Source organism: Pan troglodytes, chromosome 5, assembly GCF_028858775.2.
Source record: "Pan troglodytes isolate AG18354 chromosome 5, NHGRI_mPanTro3-v2.0_pri, whole genome shotgun sequence".
NCBI classification, from domain to species: Eukaryota; Metazoa; Chordata; class Mammalia; order Primates; family Hominidae; genus Pan; species Pan troglodytes.
In genome coordinates, this window is record NC_072403.2 from 119,825,493 (window position 1) to 119,851,384 (window position 25,892).

At 38.7% G+C, this 25,892-nt stretch overlaps 1 protein-coding gene and 1 pseudogene across 3 annotated transcripts in view; one reads left to right on the forward strand and one right to left on the reverse strand.

The window, feature by feature from the left end:
• The window catches only part of SEC63 (SEC63 homolog, protein translocation regulator), an 84,212-nt gene that overhangs the window by 40,454 nt on the left and 17,866 nt on the right, over window positions 1-25,892 (reverse strand). For all 3 annotated transcript variants that reach the window (XM_063813338.1, XM_001148185.7, XM_063813339.1), the window contains 6 exons: window positions 18,438-18,537; window positions 13,836-13,950; window positions 10,802-10,914; window positions 2,371-2,432; window positions 1,723-1,781; window positions 349-399 (listed from right to left, as the gene is read on the reverse strand). In XM_063813338.1, the coding sequence (XP_063669408.1) occupies window positions 349-399; window positions 1,723-1,781; window positions 2,371-2,432; window positions 10,802-10,914; window positions 13,836-13,950; window positions 18,438-18,493 (456 nt within the window). In that variant the 5' untranslated portion in view covers window positions 18,494-18,537. The remainder of the gene's footprint in view (window positions 1-348; window positions 400-1,722; window positions 1,782-2,370; window positions 2,433-10,801; window positions 10,915-13,835; window positions 13,951-18,437; window positions 18,538-25,892) is intronic.
• LOC112209616 (U6 spliceosomal RNA) lies at window positions 19,111-19,205 on the forward strand (annotated as a pseudogene).

Consider the following 25,892-nt stretch of genomic DNA (forward strand, 5'->3'; position numbering starts at 1 on the left):
ACCATGCCCGGTCAGTTGTGGGTAATTTTTGAATTGGGAGGATATACACATCATGCTCAAGTAATGTCACATTTAGAAGACCATTAAAAGTATAGTTATATAATTTTTTTTTCAGTTGGAGTCTCACTCTGTGGCCCAGGCTGGAGTGCAGAGGTGGGGTCATGGCTCACCGCAACCTCAAACACCTAGGCTCAAGCGATCCTCCCACCTCAGCTTCAGTGGCAAGACTCTTAAATTCAAGGATCAATGGGTTATATTCTAACATACATTTAAAATGTTATAGGGAGACTCCAAAACATGTCAATCTCCTTTCCAAAAAAAACATTAACTTAAAAAGCTAAAACTTACCACAACAACTGGAAGGATAACCATAAATGCCAATCCATATACAAGTAAAACCTAGAATTGAAGAGAAAAAGAATTATGGCCTTCGTCAGGTAAATTAAAACAACATCCATGAATTTATTTTGAGGCTTACAATGGGGGAGCCACTATTAAAAGGATTCCTCATGTATTATCTTGTTTAATCCTTATTCTCAAACTCCAAGAGGAAGGTACCATTATTACCCTCCTTTTGTAGGTAGAAAACCTGCAGTACACATGGGTTATATAACTTGTCCTAGGACACAGCTAGCAAACTGCACAGCCAGGATTTGAACCCAAGTAGTTCAGCTCTAGAGCCTATGTTCATATCCACTATAATAAATTACCTTTTAATTTTTTATTTACTGACACAATACAGATTAACACCAGCAAAACAGTTTTGTAAATTACATTTCTCTTCCAGTCAGGCAGGTATTTATATATCCACAACCTCTCAGTAGTTAGTGCTCTGGCAACAAATGAGATAAGAAGCCCCTGGCCAAAGGTTCCTTTAGCTAAATATCAAGGAGTCACTTCATAATGCTGACTAGCAATTTTTACCTACTGATTTTTCTCCTATTACTTGATCCTAAATCTGGTAGTAACTTATTCCTTCTCGACTATTCCTACTAACCAGAAGCATGACAAACAAGCTTATGCAGCAACTGTATACCCCCTCAAGGTAACCAATTTTAATCTGCCAGAAAATAACTTAATAGCCATTTTCAAAACAAATTACAGACTATGTGGATTTTGTTTTTATTGCCTCAAAGACAGCCTTTAGACAATTATTTTCAAGAAAGTTGAAGTAGGAATGTAGCCCTGAGTAAGATAATTCTTGACATTTTAGGGTTGCAGTGATTGAAGTCCGATATCCTACCTCCTCCTGAAATACCATATGGAATATATACAATTTAATTTATTGTAAATTAAAATTAGGCATAGTGCTCATGCTTGTAATCCCAACATGGTGGGAGGCTGAGGCAGGCAGATAACTTGAGGTCAGGAGTTTGAGAGTTCGAGACCAGCCTGGCCAGCATGGCAAAACCCCATCTCTACTAAAAATGCAAAAATTAGCCAGGCATGGTGGTGGGTACCTGTAATCCCAGCTACTCAGAGGGGGCTGAGGCAGGAGAATCACTTGAACCCAGGAGGCGGAGGTTGCAGTGAGCCGAGATCACGCCACTGCTCTCCTGCCTGGGCAATAGAGCAAGACTCTGTCTCAAATGAATGAATGAATGAATGAATGGCACACCAGTATTTTCTTTGTAATAGTTCTTCTTGTATTACCAAGACAGATTGTACATAACAAAAATTTTGTCTAATACATCATAATGTATCTTATTTAAATGCACTCACCAGAATTGAATTTTTCTGGTCAACTATCCAAGCTGGCAGGGCAATTCCAAAGCTCGTGGCTGAAATAGAAAAAATACCAGTTTCTGAAGAATCTCTACTTTCAGTTTTAATAAATACATTAAATATATTTGGGATCTATAATATATCCCAGAACTCTCCCCCACAAAACAAAAACAAACTTTGAGAAAGATTATCTTATTAGTAGGCCCCCATTACACAAAAGTTCAGGGATATAGTTTATATCTGAAACTTCAAATTTTTCAAGGAAAAAGAAACCCTGTAAGTACAAATTCCTTCTCTCAAGAAAATATAAATTATTTTATATGTCCTGAGTTTACATAAACACTATGAACACAAGAAAATGTGAAGTCTGTAAAGAAAAATAAGATTTTTTCCTCCAAATTTTTATCAACTAGTAATTGGAAATGATAGTGATTATTCTTCTCTACGGATCAACTTAAATTATATCTTTCAAACTAGTCTTTAGAAAGAAAAATAAAGCAAAAATTAATGAGAGCTCAATTTATCTATGTTAAACTCCATGTGAGTATAAGTTTAGTAAGAAAATAATTTTATTCCTTTAATCTGGTTAACATTTTTATAATATATACCATATCACCAATATTTTAAAATCATCATTTACCACACCTTGAGGCCCATCTGGATTTCCAAATTCTTCCCAATTTTTCCGGGACTCTTCATCAGTTAAACTAGCATCAAAAGAACAAAGTTGCAAAATTAGAAAGCCACATCTGAAAAACAAGTACTCATATAGACAAACTCCATTAGCCAACCAACTCATTTCTTAGAAGATACTGATTCCATGAATCAAGAAAAGTTTCTCTGAAATCAGGAGAAAGGGAAAGGGAGGAGCAAGAAATGCTGCATTAACAGAAAATGCTAACTATTGCGTCTTGATACTAATTCCTGGTTGGCCCATGGTTCTCAAGCTTAACCAGTTCTCATGTTCAACCAGATGGTTCTCAGTTCAACCAGATCAAACTTTAAAGGCAACTACATTTTCTAAGAAGGCAGGGAGAATTGTAGGGGATTTTTTTCCCCTTATACTCTCATATATTTTCCAAAATTTCTTCAATGAGCATGTTTATACATTAATAATGATAAATACACATTTTTTAAAAACATAAATTTAATTCATAATGGTAGCTTCCCCACAAAACAATAGCACCACATTCTGAAAGAAACAGATGACCACCACATGTAAAACTCCATTGCTGTGGGTAAGGTAATTTGCACTGTGCTAAGATCATAATTTTCTCCTAAGCCAATTGCCAGAAGAACTAGGAAAATTTCTCCTAAACAGCAGCTTCCTAACCCAGGGAATGTGAAAGTTAAAGAGTAATTTTTAGATACCTAAAATGTAACCCCTGACTTTGACAATGGCTCAAGGTACAGAGTCAAGAATAACTTTATTCCAGTTCCCAGTGAAGATGTTAAAAAGCATTAAAATGAATTCCCAATTCCTTACAAAAATATACAATGTAGTTAAGGAATATAAGGCAGAAACCACCCCACCAACACACACACTCAAAAATGACCAATAACATAATAAGGAAGACATTCTTGGAGACCAACTGGTAAAAGATCTTCCATATGGTCAAATCTAATTTTAACCGTACTTCTACTTCTCAAAACTTAAGAGGCAATGTAGTTTCTATTTAACAAAACTCCAATCTGAGATAGGCAATGCAGAAATACCTTTATAAAATAGCAAAAAGGACATTCATTAGTTTTCGATGACTTGAAAATATTTTTAAATTTATCAATTTAGTCATTTATGCAAACAGGTGCCTTGATGTCTTTAATCCTTATTTAATTGTAACTCCACTTACACTATTTGATGAAAGGCCACAGAAAAATACAGGAGCCAATAAAAAGCATTACTAGACAGGTTGCAAGTTAATAAGGAATAGTGCTAAGATTTTCTTTTCAAAATTGAGGGATGTTTCTCAAAAATTTTGTCCTAGATTCCCTGTACAACTGTCCACCCAACTCAGAGTTTTAGCTTGTTTCTTTCACTATTGTCTTCTAATTGGATCCTTCTGCCCAAAATAACCATCTCTGTCCCCTTCTGCCTTTGTGATTATGCAAAACAAACTGCTCTGTCCTCTATACAATACTCCCAGATTTTGCCAAATAAAGCATAGCTCACATCAGAGACACTCTGATTTTGCAACCTACACAGACCTATGAGTTACGATTACATTAACTCACTCATTAAACTGACTTCTACAACTGCTGTGTGATGGGAACCATGTTGAACATTCAATCTAATAAAATAAGTCAGCAACTTAAAGTCAGTTTAAGAAGCAAATGAATTTTTGTTACTTAGTATTTCAGTATAATACCACTTCTAAGAGTTAAAGTACTTAAAAGCTGCGTAATTTTAGTATAATTCACATTTAACAAGCTTAAACAAGATCAATGATGCTAACAGAATTTTTGAAAATTCAGTGAGTGTAGTTTCCTAAACATGATTATATCCCTTAACTTTTTTGGGGTAACAGAGGACGATTATAGATTCTCTTATGAATCTAAGGAAATCTATGACTCCTTTGCCCTGGGAAAAATGCACATTACAAAGACACATAAATTTTGTATACAATTTCAGGGACTCCAGATCATAAATCTTGATCTAGAGAATGCTTTCACTAAACTGTAAACAAGTGACCATGAGTTGGCTATGCACAGTTATTATAAGTTACATGCTCATCTGTAAAAACCATATGCTTTTATAAAAATTAACATATCTTTAAGGTGACAAGAACGCTGCCCACTTGCTATACAATAGCTTTAAAGACAGGTTTTACATCTGAGAGCAAAATCTCAATTCTATCTAGATAATGAACCAGAGAATTCAATGGTATAACTCCTAAAGGAAAGAGTGAAAATCTGATTAAAAAAAAAAATGAAATGACCCAGCTGGTTTATTATAATAGGCAACTAAGGAGAGAAAAATGATCTCAAATAACCTAAGCAAGTTCTAAAAAACTTTGCACATCAAAGCCTATATAACTGCATTCCAAGGCTGCTAGAGTTATTCATGAGATAGGAACTTCAACTCAAGCACTTAGAACTTATAGTTGGTAAAATATACACCTTTATCTAATATAGTTATATTTATGCAAGTTACATAATCTCAAAGTTCTAGGTCCCACGATCACTTCACTTTTTCATTGGTCTTACAGAACGTCAACTATTTAAGACATTTTACACATAAAATATTCTACAGTTTAACCACATAACTGAGTTAAAACTAAACACCTTATATTATTCTTGTGCATTTTTCAGAATAGTGACCACACATCATAGTCAGATTTCCAGAAATCTGAGAACAAAATTATAAACTTGAAAATGTTAAAATACCTAAAGACTGGGGGGATAGGGTGGGGGGATTTCACCAAAGCACTAAAATAAAAACTACTAATTAAATAGTCTTGGCTACCTGACTTCCTCTGGAAATGTCTTTTTAAATTACCTGAAGACAGCAATCAAGGCATACCAATACTTGTGAAAAGAGAGTAAATGCTTGAAGGAGACACTAACTGAAAGACAGTAACCTCAAGGACAACTGCTACGCAGAAAATGTAGTACACACTTCAAAAGTCCTAATGGCACTGCTTTATTACAGAATCATATAGTAATTCACATAGATAAACAGCAAGCCACAAAACAAGGGGAGAGAAGAGACATAGTCAATATCCTCTACTAAGTACAAAAATAAGTAAGGTGATATCTCCCAAACTTCTGTCATTTACATGCCACTTTCACAATTTGCTATTATAACTTAGTATGCTATTGCAAGCAAACTTCTTATTGCACTTTGCAGATAATCGTGTTTTTCTGCCATTTGTGTTAACCCTGCATCAAGCAATTCTATCAGTGCCATTTTTCCAACAGCATGTGCTCACCTCATGTCCCTCTCTCACATTTTGGTAAGTCTCACAATATATCTAATGTTTTCACTATTATTTTATCTGTTATAGTGATATGTGATCTTTGACATTTCTATTATCATTGTGGGGCTGGCACACAAACTGCACCTGCAGAAGAAAAAGAACTTAATACATATGTGTTTTGAATGCTCCACTCACTGGCCATTCCCCCATCTCTCTCCCACTCCTCATGCCTCCCTATTCCCTGAGACACACAAGATTCAAATTGGGCAAATTACTAACCCTAAAATGGCCTCTGTTGGGAGCAAGCCCCCCCAAAATCTGGCCATAAACTGGCCCCAAGACTGGCCATAAACGAAATCTCTGCAGCACTGTAACATGTTCATAATGGCCCTAACACATGCGCTGAAAGGTTGTGGGTTTACCGGAATGAGGGCAAGAACACCTGGCCCACCCAGAGCAGAAAACTGCTTAAAGGCATTCTTAAGCCACAAACAACAGCATGAGCGATTTGTACCTTAAGGACATGCTCCTGCTGCAGTTAACTAGCCCAACCTATTCCTTTAATTCGGCCCATCCCTTCATTTCCCATAAGGGATACTTTTAGTTAATTTAGTATCTATAGAAATAATGCTAATGACTGGTTGCTGTTAATAGATATGTGGGTAAATCTCTGTTCAGGGCGCTCAGCTCTGAAGGCTGTGAGACCCCTAATTTCCCACTTTACACCTCTCTATTTCTGTATGTGTGTCTTTAATTCCTCTAGGGTCGCTGGGTTAGGGTCTCCCTGACCGAGCTGGTCTCGGCGGGCCTCTAAATGTTCAAACGAAAAAAGACTCACACGTCTCTCACTCTGAATCAAAAGCTAGAAATGACTAAGCTTAGAAGAAGGCATGTCAAAAGCCAAAACAAGCCAAAAGCTAGGCCTCTTGTGCCAGACAGTCAAGTTGTGAATTCAGAGCAACAGCGCTTAAAAGAACTTAAAAGTGAACACACAAATAATAAGAAAGTGAAACAGCCTTGTTGCTGATTTGAAGAATGTTTCAGTGGTCTCGACAGAAGATCAAACTACCCACAATGTTCCCTTAAACCAAAGCCTAATCCAAAGCAAGGCCCTAAGGAAGGCTGAGAGAGGTGAGGGAGCTGCAGAAGCTAGCAGATGTTGGTCCACAAGATTTTCCAAAAGAAACCATCTCTACAACAGAAGTGCAAGGTGAAGTAGCAAGTGCTGATTTGGAAGCTGCAGCAAGTTATCCAGAAGATCTAGCTAAGATCACAATGAAGGTGGCTAAACAACAAATTTTCAATGTAGACAAAATAGCCTTATACTGGAAAAATATGCCATTTAGGACTTTCACAGCTGGAGAGAAATAAATGCCTGACTTCAAAGCTTCAAAAGACAGGCTGACTTTCTTGGTAAGGGCTAACGTTGCTGGCGACTTTACCTTGAAGCCAATGCTGGTGTGCCATTCCAAAAGTCCTAGAGCTCTTAAGATCTACGCTAAATCTATTCTGCCATGCTCTATAAATAGAACAACAAATCCTTGATGACAGCATGTGTTGACAGCATGGATTACTGAATATTTTAGGCCCACTGTTGAGACCTGCTCAAAAAAAAAAAATGATTCCTTTCAAAAGATTACTGCTCATTGACAACGCACGTGTTCACTCAAGAACTCTGATGGAGCTGTACAAACAGATTAATGTTTTCAAACCTGCTAACACAACATTCATTCTGCAGCACACAGATCAAAAAGTAATTTTGACTTTTAAGTCTTATTATTTAAGAAATAGTAAGACTTGCACTGAGCAATTTCAGAGGCCGAGGTGGGCAGATCACCTGAGGTCAGGAGTTCAAGACTAGCCTGACCAACATAAAACCCTGTCTCTACTAAAAATACAATAATTTGCCAGGCATGGGGGTGCATGCCTGTAGTCCGAGCTACTCGGGAGGCTGAGGAAGAAGAATTGCTTGAATCCAGGAGGCAAAGGTAGCAGTAAGCCAAGATCGCAGCAATGCACTCCAGCCTGGGCAACAGAGTGAGACTCCATCTCAAAAAAAAATAAAAATAAAAAGAAGACATACACTTTGTAAAGCTATAGCTGCTACAGACACCGTGATACCTCTGATGGATCTGGGTAAAGTAAATTGAAAACCTTCTGGAAAGGATTCACTATTCTAAATGCCATTAAGAACATTTGTGATTCACAGGAAGAGGCCAAAATGTCAACATCAAGAGGAGTTTGGTAGAAGCTGATTTCCCTTTTTTTTTTTTTTTTTTTTTTGAGACAGAGTCTCACTCTGTCGCCCAGGCTGGAGTGCAATGGCACAATCTTGGCCCACCCCAATCTCTGCCTCCCAGGTTCAAGTGAGTCTCCTGCCTCAGCCTCTCAAGTAGCTGGGATTACAGGCATGCCCCACCACACCCGGCTAAGTTTGAATTTTTAGTAGAGATAGAGTTTTCTCCATGTTGGTCAGGCTGGTCTCAAACTCCTCACCTCAGGTGATCCACCTGCCTCGGCCTCCCAAAGTGCTGGGATTACAGGCATGAGCTACCGCGCCCGGCCAGAAGTTGATTTCAACCTTCACGGATGACTTGGAGCAGTTCAAGACTTCAGTAGAGAAAGTCACTACAGATGTGCTAGAAATAGCAGGAGAACTAAACAAGTGGAACCTGAAGATGTGACTGAATTGCTGCAATCTCATGATCGAACTTGAACAGATGAGTTGCTTCTTATAGTTGAGCAAAGTAGCTTCTTAAGATGGTACCTATTCCTGATGAAGATGCTGTGAACATTGTTGAAATGACAATAAAGGATTTAGAATATTACATAAACTTAGTTGATAAAGCAGTGGCAGAATGTGAGAGGATTGACTCCAATTTTGAAAGAAGTTCTGGCTGAGCATGGTGGTTCACACCTGTAATCCCAGCACTTTGGGAGGCCAAGGCAGGCAGATCACAAGGTCAGGAAATCAAGACCATCCTGGCTAACGTGGTGAAACCCCGTCTCTACTAAAAATATTAAAAATTAGCCGGGCATGTTGGCGGGTGCCTGTAGTCCCAGCTACTCGGGAGGCTGAGGCAGGAGAATGGCGTGAACCCGGGAGGCGGAAGTTGCAGTGAGCCAAGATCGCGCCACTCCACTCCAGCCTGGGCGACAGAGCGAGACTCCATCTCAAAAAAAAAAAGAAAAAGAAAAGAAAGAAGTTCTGTGCATAAAATACTATCAAATAGCATCACATGCTAGAGAAATCTTTCATGAAAAGAATTTAAATGATGTAGTCAATTTAATTGTCGTCTTATTTTAAGAAATTGTCACAGCCAGCCCAACCTTCAGTAACCACTATCCTGATCAGTCAACAGCCATCAACATCAAGGCAAGACCCTCCACCAGCAAAAAGAATGTAATTTGTCAACGGCTCAGATTACTAGCATTTTTTAGCCATACAGTATTTTTAAATTAAGGTATGTACACTGTTTTTTAAGACATAAGGCTGGCTGGGCACAGTGGCTCACGCCTGTAATCCCAGCACTTTGGGAGGCCAAGGCGGGCGGATCACGACGTCAGGAAATCGAGACCATCCTGGCTAACATGGTGAAACCCCATCTCTGCTAAAAATACAAAAAAAAATTAGCCGGGCGTGGTGGCAGGCACCTGTAGTCCCAGCTATTCGGGAGACTGAGGCAGGAGAATGGCGTGAACCTGGGAGGCAAAGCTTGCAGTGAGCCGAGATAGCGCCACTGCAGTCCAGCCTGGGCGAAAGAGCGAGACTCCGTCTCAAAAAAAAAAAAAAAAAAAAAAAAAGACATAAGGCTACTGCACACTTAATAGACTATGGTGTAGTATAAACAACTTTTATATGCAGTAGGAAACAAAAAAAATTGTGACTCACTTTATTGCAATATTTGCTTTATTGCAGGAGACTGGAACTGAACCTATAGTATCTCCAAAGTATGCTTGTATTTATTTACACGTTTAAAATGAGTTCACAAAATTATACATCACTGAGTCCTCAAAAGACAGACAATCTCATATTTCAGTCTTTCATTCAATGTAAGAGCTGTGTGGGGATGTACTTATCAAGAGTCCTGAAGAATCTAGTTAAGTTTTATCTCTTGGAAGATTAATACCCAAAAGATCACTGCATCTAATGTTACATACTCTATTCTGCTTCCCAAAAGTGTGCACAAATGTTCCTCAAACTTTATAAATACACAGACATATGTGTGTGCATATAACGCATATGTGAATATATGTATCTCACAATAACAATGCACCTTACCTAAGGTATAAGACCAACAAGGAAAATTATTTGGAAGTTCTGAAAAGATTTGTGAAGACAGTTTCTGAGCAGTGAAAAAGGAGACCTTAAAAATCCACATCTCAACAAGTACAGTTGTTATTAACTAAGAATAATCTTGTGTGATGAAATTCTAAAAAGAAAAAGACACCAAAAATGAAGTACTTAAAAGTCCAAATTAAACTTGTCTTTAAATAGTTTAAATGAGATAAGCTACACATTGCCAAAACAAGAGAAACAGATCAAGCCTAAAAAAAAAAAAAAAAAATCTAGAAATGGTAAGATCTAAGTATACCCTCCTCTAATCAAGATGCTAATAAAATAGCTCAATTAACTTATCATTCACCACTTAATTTAATCAAGTTTACATGGCAAAAATTACAGTTTAATTAAATTAAATTACCACGTTAGTGCTGCTGTGTAGTCCCCTAAATGATAGACTCAACATGAAGTAAGCACTTGGAAAAAGTGTATGACAACTATTTTAATATTTTATTAAAATAGAAAACTATCCTTTTCTTTTTTTTTTCTTTAGAGATGGAGTATTACTGTCATCGAAGTTGGGCTGCAGTGGCATGGTCACGGCTCACTGCAGCCTTGACCTCCCAGGCTCAAACAACGCTCCCACCTCAGCCTCCCAAGTAGCTAGGACTACAGGCACACACCACCACACAGGGTTAATTCTTTTATTTTTTGTAGAGACGGGGTCTTGGTATGTTGCCAGGGATGGTCTCAAACTCCTGGGCTCAAGCGATCCTCCTGCCTCAGCCTCCCAAAGTACTGGGATTACAGGCATGAACCACTGCACCTGGCTTATCTGTACCATTCTTAAAAATTTGTAATGGATCCTGATACTTACGCAGCATAAGCTTTTGCTATCCTCATGAACATAACCTCATCACCTCCTTTATCTGGATGATATTTAAGTGACAGCAAACGATATTGTTTTTTAATTTCTGCTACTGTGGCTCCCTGGAAAAACAAAAAACAAAAAACAAGCTTTCTGTTAGCAAAAATAAGCACAATTCTGTAAAGAAATAATCAATCCTATTTTGAACTTAAAATATGAACTACTCAGTATTTTGAGAAAGACAAAATCCATTTTTCATCCTATATATTTTTCCCATAAATTTCATCCCATATATTTTTAAATAAAAACACTTATATTGTCCAATATATGTATTTTATTGAGCACCTACTATGTGCCACATAGTAAACTAAGCACTGATAATTTGAAAGTGAAAACAGATGACACATTTACATAAAATAATACTGACATTTAAATATCAAAAAATAGGCCAGGCACAGCCTGTAATCCCAGCACTTTGGAAGCCAAGGTGGGCGGATCACCTGAGGTCAGGAGTTCAAGACCAGCTTGGCCAACATATAGTGAAACCCCAACTCTACTAAAAAATACAAAAATTAGCTGGGTGTGGTGATGCACGCCTGTAGTCCCAGCTACTTGGGAAGGTGAAGCAGGAGAATCACTTGAACTCAGGAGGTAGAGGCTGCAGTGAGCTGAGACTACGCCACTGCACTCCAGCCTAGCTGACAGAGTGAGACTTCGTCTCTCAAAAAATAAAGATAAAAATAAATAAATATCAAAAAATAATCACAATAAATTAAATCTGGCTCAAAGAATCCTCAAATCAAAGGTTAACTTTCTAAGGAATAATCTGAGGAATACCTGGTTTCAGCTGCTTGTCTATCAAGTTGACCTTAATGGTTTCTTAGTCTCGATTTCTATTAATAATTTTTTCACTGTTTTTTATTGCCCTTCTAATCTTAAAATCTCTCTTAATGACTATGATCAATGCAATAAGAAAAAATCACATGATATGTAAACTTTTCTTCTACAAAACAGAAAACTAGATGATACATACCCTCCTTAGTTTGTATTATATGAATGTCTGGATCAAGCCATCTACTGAGCAAAGACTCAAAGTAAAAGTAAGTGCCATGGGGGAGAAAATAGAAAGAGCACTAGATTGAGCTTGGCTACTAAGTAAGAAGCTTGGAACCCCAGACAAGACACAAATTTTCCAGGCCTCATTTTCTTTAAAAAAAAAAAAATTAATAAATAGGGAGTACATATATATATATTCAGGGCAACTTGAATATATGCTCCCAGGTTTAAAAAATTATATATTTTTATAAAAGGCTAGATGATCTCTATCATTAATTTCAGTTCTAACATTCTACTGATAAACGCAAAAGATTTTTTTTTTTTGAGACAGAGTCTTGCTCTGTCGCCCAGGCTGGAGTGCGCAGTGGTGCAATCACAGCTCGCTGCAGCCTTGACTTCCCAAGTGGCTGGAACCACAGGGGTGTGTCACCACGTTCAGCTAATTGTGTTAGTTTTTTGTACAGATGAGGGTTTCCCTATGTTGCCCAGGCTGGTCTCAAACTCTTGGCCTCAAGCAATCCTCCTACCTCAGCCTCCCAAAGTACTGATATTATAGGCACGAGCCACTGCGGCTGGCCAAAAGACTAGTTTTCTATTTAGAACCCATTAATCAGGTTTAATCAAAAAATCACCTAAGGGGCACACTCAAGGTTAACCTAAATTTCCATGACAATGACATTAATGATACTAGTTTCACTTTAGTTTTAAGAGACAGGGTCTCACTCTGCTGCCCAGGCTAGAGTGCAATGGTGCGGATCATGGCTCACTCATCTCAACCTTCTTGGCTCAAACTATCCTCTCACTTTGGCCTCCCAAGTAGCTAGGACTATAGGTGTGTTGCTATCACACCCAGGTAATTTTTTTTTTTTTTGATACAGCCTGGGTGTCACCACACTATGTTGCCCAAACTCCTGACCTCAAGCGATCCTCCCACCTTAGCTTCCCAAAGTGCTAGGATTACAGGTGTAAGCCACCGTTCCTGGCTGATATTAGTTCTTTCTAAGACCCCCAACCTAGATTTTACCACATTGCTTAAGTGTCAATGAATACAAGGTCATAAGATTTTTATCATTCAACTAACACAAATTATCCTCCCAGTTTTAACTTTGCATTAACCAATATTACAGATCTCTCTTAAAAATATGCCTTTAGGCTGGGCACGGTGGCTCATGCCTGTAATCCCAGCACTTTGGGAGGCCAAGGCGGGTGGATCATGAGGTCAGGAGATCGAGACCATCCTGGCTAACATCGTGAAACCCCATCTCTACTAAAAATACAAAAAATTAGCCAGGCGTGATGGCAGGCGCCTGTAGTCCCAGCTACTTGGGAGGCTGAGGCAGGAGAATGGCATGAACCCAGGAGGCAGAGCTTGCAGTGAGCCGACGTTGTGCCACTGCACTCCAGCCTGGGCAACAGAGCAAAACTCCATCTCAAAAAAAAAAAAAAGCCTTTAAAAAATGTTAACCGGCCGGGCGCGGTGGCTCACGCCTGTAATCCTAGCACTTTGGGAGGCCGAGGTGGGCAGATCACAAGGTCAGGAGATCGAGACCATCCTGGCTAACGTGGTGAAACCCCGTTTCTACTAAAAATACAAAAAATTAGACAGGCGTGATGGCAGGCGCCTACCTGGGAGGCTGAGGTAGGAGAATGGCGTGAACCCAGGAGGCGGAGCTTGCAGTGAGCCAAGATCACACCACTACACTCCAGCCTGGGCTACAGAGTGAGACTCTGTAAAAAAAAATGTTAACCTCTCCTCTCATCTTCAAATATTCTTATATTTTAGCAGTTGAAAACCAATTATTAATAACATAACAATCAACAGTTATAGCTTAAATTATAATAACAGAGGATTAGACATCTTATTTTAATAAACAAACTGACCAAAGTCTGATTTCTATAGGAATAGACAATTTCTTTTAGAATGAGGACCTATAGCATTTTCATGGGATCATTAAACTAATATGCATTATATAAAAATACTACTTACAGGATCCAAATTTAATACTTCATAAGGATTGTATTCTTGGTATTCTCGGTCTGTTTTGGAAACTTTATATGCAAGGAATAAGAACAATGCCCATCCTGCAAGCAGAACTATTTTCCTGTTTAGGAAAAAGGTAAGTGAATCATAAACAAATACATCTGCATAGAGTCTAAAGATATTATGGCAAGGTCAAGGCAAAAACTCTACAGTAGTACCATATCACTATGCTACTGACTTAAATTCTACAATCACTGGGTTACAAACTCCTGTTACAGCAACGACAGTGTCTTTTTTACCTCTGCATTCTTTATAATCTAGTACAGTGTCTACTATGTCATAGATTTTCTCAGTTACTATTTGCACAACTTTAAATACAGAAGTGAATTCAACTTATTAACTTACTGGACGCATTAAATTAGATCAAAATATATAAATACTAAGTAAACCATTTAATGTAAAAAAGAATTGCTCTGACCCAGCAATTACACTTTTATTAAGATAAAGTAGGAAAAACAATTGGTCAATTGTGCAAAAATAAATACATAGCCTTGTTTATAGTAGTAAAACTTTGGAAACGACCTAAATTTCCGCTCACAGGAACTGATTAAATAAACTAATTACAAAGAAATAATTAAATAAACCATGATACAGCCACACAATGCAACATTTTGTAGCCAATAAATAGTTATAGAAGGATGTTCATAATCGGTTAAAATAAAGGTATAAAAGAACATATCATTTGAAAATAAACTAATTTCTGCCCCCTCCAATGTGTTCTAGTGAGTAAAATTATGTAAAAGATTAACATTACCAGCACTGGAGAGGTTAAAGAAAAAGAGAAACTCTCATACACTATACACTCTAAAGTAATATCTGGCAATAAGGTATTAAAAGCCCTAAAGAAATACATACCGTTTTTCTATCAAACCATTTCACTTCAAATAATTTGGAAAGAATAAGTCTAAAACGGCGGTCACAGATGTAAATAAGAGAAAGTATTTCACTGTAGAGATGTACCATTAGTTCATTTGTACATTTGATTAACTTTTTTTTTAGACGGAGTCTCGCTCTGTTGCCCAGGCTGGAGTGCAATGGCACGATCTTGGCTCACAGCAACTTCAGCCTCCTGAGTAGCTGAAACTACAAGCACACGCCACCACACCGGCTAATTTTTGTATTTTTAGTAGAGATGGGGTTTCACCATGTTGGCCAGGCTGGTCTCAAACTCCTGACCTCAAGTGATCCGCTCGCCACAGCCTCCCAAAGTGCTGGAATTACAGGGGTGAGCGACTGCGCCCAGCCTCTACAGTGAAATACTTTCTGGCTACTAAAAATATTTGCTGTGGATGACTATCTATCTTATATTGTTAAATTTACAAAACAGCTTTCAAAACTCTATGTATATAAAAGTTTTATTATAAATAAGTGCATAAAGTAATTATCTTAATAATAACTAGCTTTAGGTGATGAATGACTTTTATTTCTTATACCGAATGACTTTTATTTCTTATACCCTTTGTATGACAATTTGTTACACTGAGCAAGAACTGTTAGACAAAGACATCAAATGAATCTTAAGAGGCCAAATTAAACAAAATTGGAATGATTTGTTTTTAAATCATGATCATGGCTCACTGCAGCCTCGACCTCTCAGGCTCAAGCAATCCTCCCACCTCAGCCTCCCAAAGCACTGGAATTAAGGCATGAGCCACCGAGGCCAGCCTACAACAGCAAACTTTTTTTTAACACTTTTTAAACTCAAAATTTGGTAATAGCCTCAATATGCTAAAAACAAAACAAAACAAAAATTGAAAATATGCTTTATTCCCACAAGAATTAATTCCCCTTTTGTTTTCCCAACTCATCCAAAAGGCTAACAAACAAAGCTCACAAAACAAAGATAAAATGAAATTGGAAACCAAAAAAGCAAGATTTAAAACCAAGCAAGGCAAAAGGAACAAAACACCTAGGATATGCTAAAACCGTATGTTTTACATGGAGCATCCAGTTCTCCAAGCCAAGGAATGAGAAGAGGAAAGGAGAAGCTCATAACAGAATCCAAAGGCTGATGAAAATTACCACAACCAATAAAGCCATGCTCTACAGTTTCCTGAGAGCCAAAGCAAAGATAGAAACATAACGGATCACATCATGCTCTGTGCTCAATTTTTTTAAAAAACCTGTTTGGTTCCTCTGAAAAGATAAGCATTTTCCCCATACTTGGCTTCAGTAATTAACTTCAAGTGTCATCTTTTTTTCTGGGTGGGGAACGGAGTCTTACTCTGTCACCCAGGCTGGAGTGCAGTGGCACAATCTCGGCTCACTGCAACCTCCGCCTCCTGGGCTCAAGCAATTCTCCTGCCTCAGCCTCCGGAGTAGCTGGGACCACAGGCACGCACCACCATGCCTGGCTAATTTTTTGTATTTTTTTAGTAGAGACAGGGTTTCACTATGTTGGCCAGGCTGGTCTCCAACTCCTGACCTCAGGTGATCCGCCCACCTCGGCCTCCCAAAGTGCTCGGATTACAGGCATGAGCCACCACGCCCAGCCTGAAGGGTCATCTTTAGAAGCAACTTCCAAAAATTACATGCCTTAGTTTCGCAGATGTGTCAGAAAAGAAGCATTACACAACAATTGTTTAACTTTGAAAGAATGCTTCAAGATTAAGTAGTAAAAGTTTTAATGGTTTATGACCTTATCTAAATTGTTACCAGTATATATTTAATTCTTCCTTACTTAAACTCCCTTAATCTGTACTTTAATTAAATCACTTTATTAATCACTAAAAAAGCTTCATAAAAGTTTTTTTCCTTGAAAACACATTCAGATACCCACAAAGTGTTGAACAAAGCCAGACAAGAGACTGGGAGGCCAAAAATACATGCGTCCCTTGGTATCCTCAGGGGACTGATTCCAGGACCCCCACAGATACTAAAATCCATGGATGCTCAAGTCCGCAGTATAAAATGATGTAGTATTTGCATATAACCTATATACATCCTCCCATGTACATTAGATCATCTCTAAATTACTGATATTACCTAATACAATACACACTGTGGAAACAGTTATTACACTGTATTTTCATTTATATTTTTAATTGTTGTATTGTCATTTTTATTGCTTTTTTCCCCCAAATATTTTCGATTCACAGTTGGGTGAATCTTCCCACTTGGAACCTGCAGATATGGGGGGGAGGGGGGGATTGTTTTCTGTCTTGCTGCTTTAGGAAAATTTAATTTAAAATGAGAACCAACAGTAAAGAATAAACAGTGAAGAGAAAATTACTCTTTTCAAGACTAACTTTGCCTTTAGTTTCACATCATTAAAGAACTCTTAACACCAAAGCTAGAATTTCCCTCCTCCTGCAAAGAAACTAAACTGGGTGGCTCATGCAAGGTGGCTCACGCCTGTGATCCTACCACTTTTGGAGGCCGAGGCAGGCAGACCACTTGAGCCCAAGAGTTCGAGACCAGCCTGGGGAACATGGTGAAACCCCATCCCTATAAAAAATACAAAAAAAAAAAAATTAACCAGGTGTAGTGGCACGCACCTGTACTCCCACCTACTCAGGAGGCTGAGGTGGGAGGATGCCTGAGCCCAAGGAGGCTGAGGCTGCAGTGAGCCAAGATAGTGCCACTGCACTCCAGCCTGGGCAACAGAGCAAGACTCTGTCTCAAAAAAAAAAAAAAAAAAAAAAGAAAAAGAAAAAGAAACTAAATTAGGTAAAGTCAAACCTTACAAAGAAAAACTAAACGCCCTGAAATTATGCTGAAAAAAACTATCATTTAAACCAAGATTTCTAAATAACTGTTTCTACTCTCACTAATTTCTTTTGCTACATCTTCTCTTCCAATCTACTGGATAAATGTAGGTAATTCACAAGACATAGTAGTCCAATAATGGTAACTCTCTCACCTCCTGTCAGTTTCATCTATTACCTCTAAACTGATGACGCAGGATAAATGTCCAAAGCCTTGTGTTTAACCAGTACACCCCATAGCCTCACAGGATTAAACTGGTCTGCTGTAACTAAACATGTTAATGGCCTGTTTAAAATAAAGGGTGATTAGGTCCCTGATCCAACACTTCTAACTACATGACTTTGGTCAAGTTATGTCATCATTCTTAGCCTTAGTTTCCTCATCTGAGAAAATGCAAAACCATCTACTTTGAAGTTAATACAGAATTAAATTAGATAACATATAAAGCCCTATTCTAGCATACAGTATGTGCTCAATAAACTTTAATTATCACCATGAAATGCTAACTTGTTCATGTCACCTCTCCACTTCTGAAATCTTTTAAAGATTCCCCCATAGTCTTTAAGATAAAATTCAAATCTTGGCACGAGGTGCACAAGGTCCCTCAAGATATGACTTATCTCTTTCTACCCCCGACCTCCAGCAACAGTACACTCCCCTTCCTTTGAACTTCTAAACCAATCTGTTCAGACTGTTCCCACATTTTCTCCTATCTTACCCTTACTATAGATTACAATTTCTTTACAGACACAATGACTTATTCATCATTACACGTATATGTTGTATGACCTAGCAAAGAGTAAGCATTAAGTAGGTTTTTTCTTGAAATCCATTACTTACTTTACTGTAGGAATAATATTTGGCTGGGGTTTTAATAACCGTAAACGATACCACATACACCTTCCATATACTTTTCTGATATTCTTTAATCGAATTTGCTCTGTCAAGAAAGAAAAATAAGATGAATTAAAAACCATTTTTCACAAGTGAAGGTAAAACCAGCTAACTGGTTAACTAACCTTCATTACCACGCTAATAGTTTAATGGAACATGAAATTACTGCCTATTCAAATAGCCTTTAAAAAACTTACAAGATAGGCTAAATTGTCTGCCATTTAGAACAAACAACCTATCTAGAAAACTTCATTCAACTACCAAGTGACCATTTTGGAAATGAGACTTAATGAAAACGCAAAAACTGACTTGCACCCAAAATATTTAGTCAGATATAATCAGTAATTTCTGGGAAATTCTCTCCCTCTTTCCCCTCTGCTGTAGAAGGAACAAGAAGTATAAAACAGTTAAAACATGGTTTATTAAGGAAGCTAAGCAGAAATAATACTCTTCAAACACAAAAATAAATGCCTATCAAAATGTCTTCTAATCAACAAAGTTTAGATCTCATCTATTTAAGATATAAAACTAGTAAGATTTAGAGCTGTAACATAAAATCAACTTGCAGTTAAAACAAAGGTAGAGTGCTTGCTTCAGCAGCACATACACTAAAACCGGAGCAGGACATACGCTAAAACCGGAGCAATACAGAGAAGATTAGCATGGCCCTCACCCAAAGATGACACGCAAATTTGCAAAGTATTCTTTTTTTTTTTTTTTTTTTGTAGAAACTGGGTCTTGCTATGTTGCCAAGGCTGGCCTCAAACTCCTGGCCTCAAGCACTCCTCCTGCCTCAGAGCACCCCCGTCCCCAAAAAAAGCACCATTTAAAATTTTTATTTAAAAAAAAAGGGGGGCCGGGCACGGTGGCTCACGCCTGTAATCCCGGCACTTTGGGAGGCTGAGGCGGGCAGATCACCTGAGGTCAGGAGTTCGAGACCAGCCTCAACATGGAGAAACCTGTCTCTACCAAAAATACAAAATTAGCCAGGCGTGGTGGTGCATGCCTGTAATCCCAGCTACTCGGGCGGCTGAGGCAGGAGAACTGCTTGAACCTGGGAGGCGGAAGTTGCAGTGAGCCGAGATCATGCCATTGCACTCCAGCCTAGGCAACAAGAGTGAAACTCTGTCTCAAAAAAAAAAAAAAGTAGAGTAAAATTCAGTATCACAAATTCTAATTATTTTGTGTTAAGCTGGAAAAGTCTCCTAAACCCGTAAAACTTAGGTTTATGGGGTCAGGCACCGTGGCTCACCTCTATAATCCCAGCACTTTGGGAGGCTGAGGCAGGCGGATCACCTGAGGTCAGAAGTTAAAGACCAACCTGGCCAACATGGCAAAACCCCATCTCTACTAAAAATACAAAAATTAGCCAGGCATGGTGGTGCACGCCTGTAGTCCCAGCTACTCAGGAGGCTGAGGCACAAGAATCACTTGAACCCAGGAGGCGGAGGTTGCAGTGAGCTGAGATCCCTCCAGCCAACAGAATAAAACTCCATCTCAAAGCAAACAAACAAAAAGAACTTAAGTTTATATAAGAGTTGTGACAGAAGCTATTATTTTAAGGCTGGGTGCAGTGGCTCACGCCTGTAATCCCAGCACTTTGGGAGGCTGAGGCAGGCGGATCACGAGGTCAGGAATTCGAGACCAGCCAGTTCAAGACCAGCCTGGCCAACATGGTGAAACTCCATCTCTACTAAAAATACAAAATTAGCCAGGTGTGGTGGCGCGTGCCTGTAATCCCAGTTACTCAGGAGGCTGAGGCAGGAGAATCAGTTGAACCTGGGAGGCGAAGGTCGCAGTGAGCCAAGATCACGCCATTGCACTCCAGCCTGGGCAACAAGAATGAAACTCCATCTCAACAACAAAAAAAAAGCTATTATTTTAATCCTCATGAAAAACTTGCAGTTCAATTAAAAAGAAATTAAGCCCAAGCAAAAATAGTATGTATTGTTTTACTAAATTCACCCCAAGCACTTGGACTGAAAGACTCTCCCAAGTTTAAAAAAAAAAAAAAATGTATTGGGAGGCCGAGGCAGGCAGATCATGAGGTCAGGAGATAGAGACCATCCTAGCTAACACGGTGAAACCCTCTCTCTACTAAAAAGACAAATAATTAGCCAGGCGTGGTGGCACGTGCCTGTAGTCCCAGCTACTTGGGAGGCTGAGGCAGCAGAATCACTTGAATCCGGGAGGCAGGTTGCAGTGAGCCGAGATCACGCCACTGCACTCCAGCCTGGGTGACAGAGCAAGACTCCGTCTCAAAAAAAAAAAATCAAGTTTTGAAATAAAAATCTGCCTTTTTAAGAAGATGGCACCAAAAACAAAGGAGGAAGCCCTTGCCCACCCCAAAGCCAAAGTCAAAGCAAAGGCTTTGAAGAACAAGAAGGCAGTGCTGAAAGGCATCCACAGCCACACAAAATAAGACTTGCCACCCACCTTCCAGCGGCCTAAGACAATGCAGCTCCAAAGGCAGTTCAAATGTCCTAGGAAGAACACCCCCACAAAAAAACAAGCTTTATCATTATGCCATTATCAAGTTCCCCTTGACCACTAAGTCAGCCATGAAGAAGACACAACCACATTTGTGTTTACTATGGATGTCAAGGCCAACCAGATCAAACAGGCTGTGAAGAAGCTCTATGACACTGGCATGGCCAAGGTAAACATACTCATCAGGTCTGATGGAGAGAAGAAGGTGTATGTTCAACTGGCTCATAACTTAATGATGTTTTGAATGCTGCCAACACAATTGAGATGATCTAAAATGAGTCCAGCTGGCTAATTATAACTTTTTTTACCATATTAAAAAAAAATCTACAAAACTGCAGTTCTTAAATGAGGTAACAGGTAAGTAAAAGGACTTGGCATATAGAAGGTTCCCAAACCACCAGGTAAGAAGTCCAACTACCTTGTTACCACCATGCTTAGATGAAGTCATCCACATGGGAGGACTACCCAGCAAGAAGTACCGAAACCAAGTATCAGGAAGAGGGAGAGATCCATGTAGGGGAGAGTATGGTAGCAGAAAAGGAGACTGATAATATGCAGAGGAACTGATTGAATAAGTTAATATATTAAAGACACCTGGAGTCAGTTTTCCACTGTCAAGAAAAAGGAGTGAAAAAATAGAAAACAAGAATGAACCCTGTACTGTTGGACTGGAATTAAAAATATCACTATGAATGAATGTCTTTTAATAAAGAAATACAAATGCAGTTCTAAATACATATATACATACTCCCTAGCTCTATCTACTAAGTGGGCCTAGGAGCAGAAAAATCCTAGTAGCAATGAGCACATCTAGCATGCAGATCTTGGCTTCTAAATACCATTCTCCACTAACAGGAACCAGGAATCCAAGTATCCTCCCACAAAATACTAATTACAAAGGGGAAACGAATGACTTTGCAGTGGGGTAGGCTGAATAACTGTCCCCCAAGATGTCCACATCTTAATACCTGGAACCAGTAAATATACTATCTCGAATGACAAAAGGGACTTTACAGATATGACTAAGTTAAGGATCTTGAAATAGGGAGATTATCATAGGAGGACCATAATCACAGGGGTACTTTTAAGAGGGACGCAGAAGGGTCAAAGACAGATGGTAATGTCACAATGGAAGCAGATGCTGGACTAATGCCCTTTTTAAAGATGAAGGAAAGGCCACAAGCTAAAAAAATACAGGCTATCTACAGAAGCTGGAAAAGGCAAGAAAACAGATTCTACCCTAGGGCCTCCAGAAGGAAGTAGCCCTGCCAACATCATGACTTTGGCCCAAAGAAACTGATTTTGGACTTCTGGCCTCCAGAATTATTAAGAGAACAAATTTGTGCTGTTTTAAACCAATGAGTTTGTAGTAATTTGTTACAGCAGCAACAGGAAACAAATATAAAACACCTAAACAGACACCACCTCAATCAAGTGATCGGTGAGCATCGCCAGAAAAAAAGACAACCTAAAATCATATGCCACCTGACAGCATACAAGAACACAGAATCAGTTTTGTGAAATTCCTGCCTAAGATACACAACCTGACTCTAATAATGAGAAAACACTGTACAACCCAAATTCAAATCCATTTTACTAAATAACGGGTCTCTAATCTTTAAAGCAGAGGGAAAAGTGAATAACTACTTCAGACTAAAGGAGACTAAAGAAACACATCAATTAAATGTTATGTGATTCTAAATTGGATATTTTGCTATAAAGAACATCACTGAGAAAGTGACAAAACCCAAATGGAGTCAGACGATGAGATGGCGGTAATGTTAATTTTCTGATTTTCATGGTTTAGAGAACACTTTTGAAAATACCACTAGTGATTTTTAAATATGTATTTTATTAAATTAAGCCTCTACAGTATCCCACTTTCAAGTATAAAATCAACGAAACATTTGATGAGGTTTTATAAGAACAATGCTGAAGTCTCTTTATGAAGCAGGCAGTTTGATCTACTCAAAGGTATGATGTTCTACTGTTCCTGGCCAAGAGAAAGTACATACGGTTTTCAGACCCTTATTCTTGGGGGCCACACAATGTGTGCATGGACCTTGTATGCCCCACTCTTCCAACCTAAAAATTAAATCTTAACCTTTTAGGAGACTATTTCAATCAATCAGTAAGTACCACAGGCCACAGTTTACACATTAACATAGTAGCAGTTAGATTTCCAGCAAAACTAAATATTCATGGTACACATTCAAAATCCCTGTATGAATGACCTCAAGTCAAAGTAACTATTATGAGTCAAGTTCTTCCAGACAGTTTTTTAATAAGACACTTAACAGAATAAAATGAAGTTCACTTATAAACTTCTTGCTTATTGAATTACTATTTTCATGGGCACTAAAAATTATGTTAGGAGTATCCTTAACTTGTATTATTTTTAAAGAAATTATCCACATTTATAGAAACAGGAAATCCTAAGATCATAAAACAATATAAATAATGTGTTATAATTGCTGTCAGCAGCCGAACTTTATATAGTAAAGCTGCAGGGATAATCTAGATTTGGGTTATGCCTGTGCTTCATAAACCACATAGTGCCTTTGCTAAAACAGTCACTCTGTCCATGCTGCATGATCTGCCAGTCAGTAGTATTACTGAGTGAACTCTTAGCACCATAATCATAGAACCCAAAGAGGTGAAGGAATGTTAGCCAGATCTAAAGTCTTCAAATCTGTTTGCCTGCTTACCACATAGTATCCAACAGTTTTTCAACCCTTGTCTCCTTCCCTCCTTCCTCCCTCTACTAGACCTCAGTGTCAATTGTTGCCATCACTATGTCCATGTGTGCCCAATGTTTAGCTCCCACTTATAAGTCAGAACATGCAGTATTTGGTTTTCTGTTTCTGCATTAATTCACTTAGAATAATACCCTCCAGCTGCATTTATGTGCTATAAAGGACATTATTTCATTATTTTTAATGGCTGTATAGTATTCTACAGTGTGTATGTACCACATTTTTTTTTTTTTGAGACAGAGTTTTGCTCTTGTTGCCCAGGCTGGAGTGCAATGGCGCAATCTCAGCTCATTGCAACCTCCACCTCCCGGGTTCAAGTGATTCTCCTGCCTCAGCCTCTCAAGTAGCTGGGATTACGGGCATGTGCCACCACACCCAGCTGGCTAATTTTGAATTTTTAGTAGAGATAGGGTTTCTCCATGTTGGTCAGGCTGGTCTCGAACTCCTGACCTCAGGTGATCCACCTGCCTCGGCCTCCCAAAGTGCTGGGATTACAGGCATGAGCCACCACGCCCGGCCACTACATTTTCTTTATCCAGTCCGCTATTGATAGACACCTGGGTTGGTACCATGTCTTTGCTATTGTAAGCAGTGCTGCAATGAACATGAGTGCACGTCTTTTTGGCAGAACAATTTATTTTCTTTTAGATATATACTCAGTAATGGGATTGCTGGGTCAAATCACAATTCTCAGTTCTTTGAGAAATCTGCAAACTGCTTTCCACAGTGGCTGAACTAGTTTACATTCCCACCAGCAGCGTATAAGTGTTTCCTTTTCCCTGTAGCCTCCCTAGCATCTGTTTTTTGACTTTTTTATAATAGTCATTCTGACTGGTATGAGATGATCTCTCACTGTGGTTTTGATTTGCATTTATCTGATTAGTGATGTTGAGCATTTTTCATGTTTCTTGGCCACTTAAAAAAAAATTTCTTCTTTTAAGAAATGTTCATGACTTTTGCCCACTTTTTAATGGGGATATTTTTTGCTTGTTGAGTTGTTTAAGTTCCTTATACATTCTGGATTAGACCTTTGTTGGATACATAATTTGTAAATATTTTCTCTTATTCTGTAGGTTGTCTGTTTACTTTGTTGATAGTTTCTTTTGCTGTGCAGAATCTTTTAGTTTAATTAGATCCATTTGTCAATTCTTGCTTTTGCTGCAACTGTAAAGCTGATATTTTAAAATAATTCCATCTCTTTTAAATGCATCCAAAGAAAGCTAAAAACCACAGCAATTTCATACCCATCATCATCCATTTACAAAAATTTATGAAAAGTCCTTCATTCTACTTCTCCCACATAATATTATCCTAATTTAATATATTTCATCCTGGTGAGTTAATTTTTTTTTTTTTTTTTTTTTTTTTTGAGACAGGGTCTTGCTCTGTCACCAGGCTAGATAGACTACAGTGGTGCCATCACGGTTCACTGCATCCTCAACCTTCCAGGCTCAAGGGATCCTCTCACCTCAGCCTCTGGAGTAGCTGGGACTACAGGAAGATGCCACTATGCCTGGCTAATTTTTTTTCATAGAGACAAGGAGGTCTATGTTGCCCAGGCTGGTTTCAAACTCCTGGGCTCAAGCAATCCTCCCTCCGCAGCCTCCCAAAGTGCTAGGATTACAGTTGTGAGACACCACATCTGGCCCCAGTAAGTCACTTCTTTTTTTTTTTTTTTTTTTTTTAGACGGAGTCTCACTCTGTCACCCAGGCTGGAGTGCAATGGCATGATCTCAGCTCACTGAAACCTCCACTTCCCAGGTTCAAGAATGCCTCAGCCTCCCGAGTAGCTGGGATTACAGGCATGCACCACCACACCCAGCTAATTTTGTATTTTTAGTAGAGATGGGGTTTCTGCCATGTTGGCCAGACTGGTCTCAAACTCCTGACCTCAAGTTCCACCCACCTTGGCCTCCCAAAGTGCTGGGATTACAGGCATGAGCCACCGCCCAGCTAGTCCCAGTAAATCCTTTCTTATAATACCGAAATATGCTTCTTAAAATTATTTTTTTAATTCCCTGTGACTATAAAGTTTTTCCCAATTTTTTTGTTTTGAAAATATTCAAGTCATCATAAAAGTTGAAAGAATATTACAATGGCCGGGCACAGTAGCTCATGCCTTTAATCTCAGCACTTTAGGAGGCTGAGGCAGGAG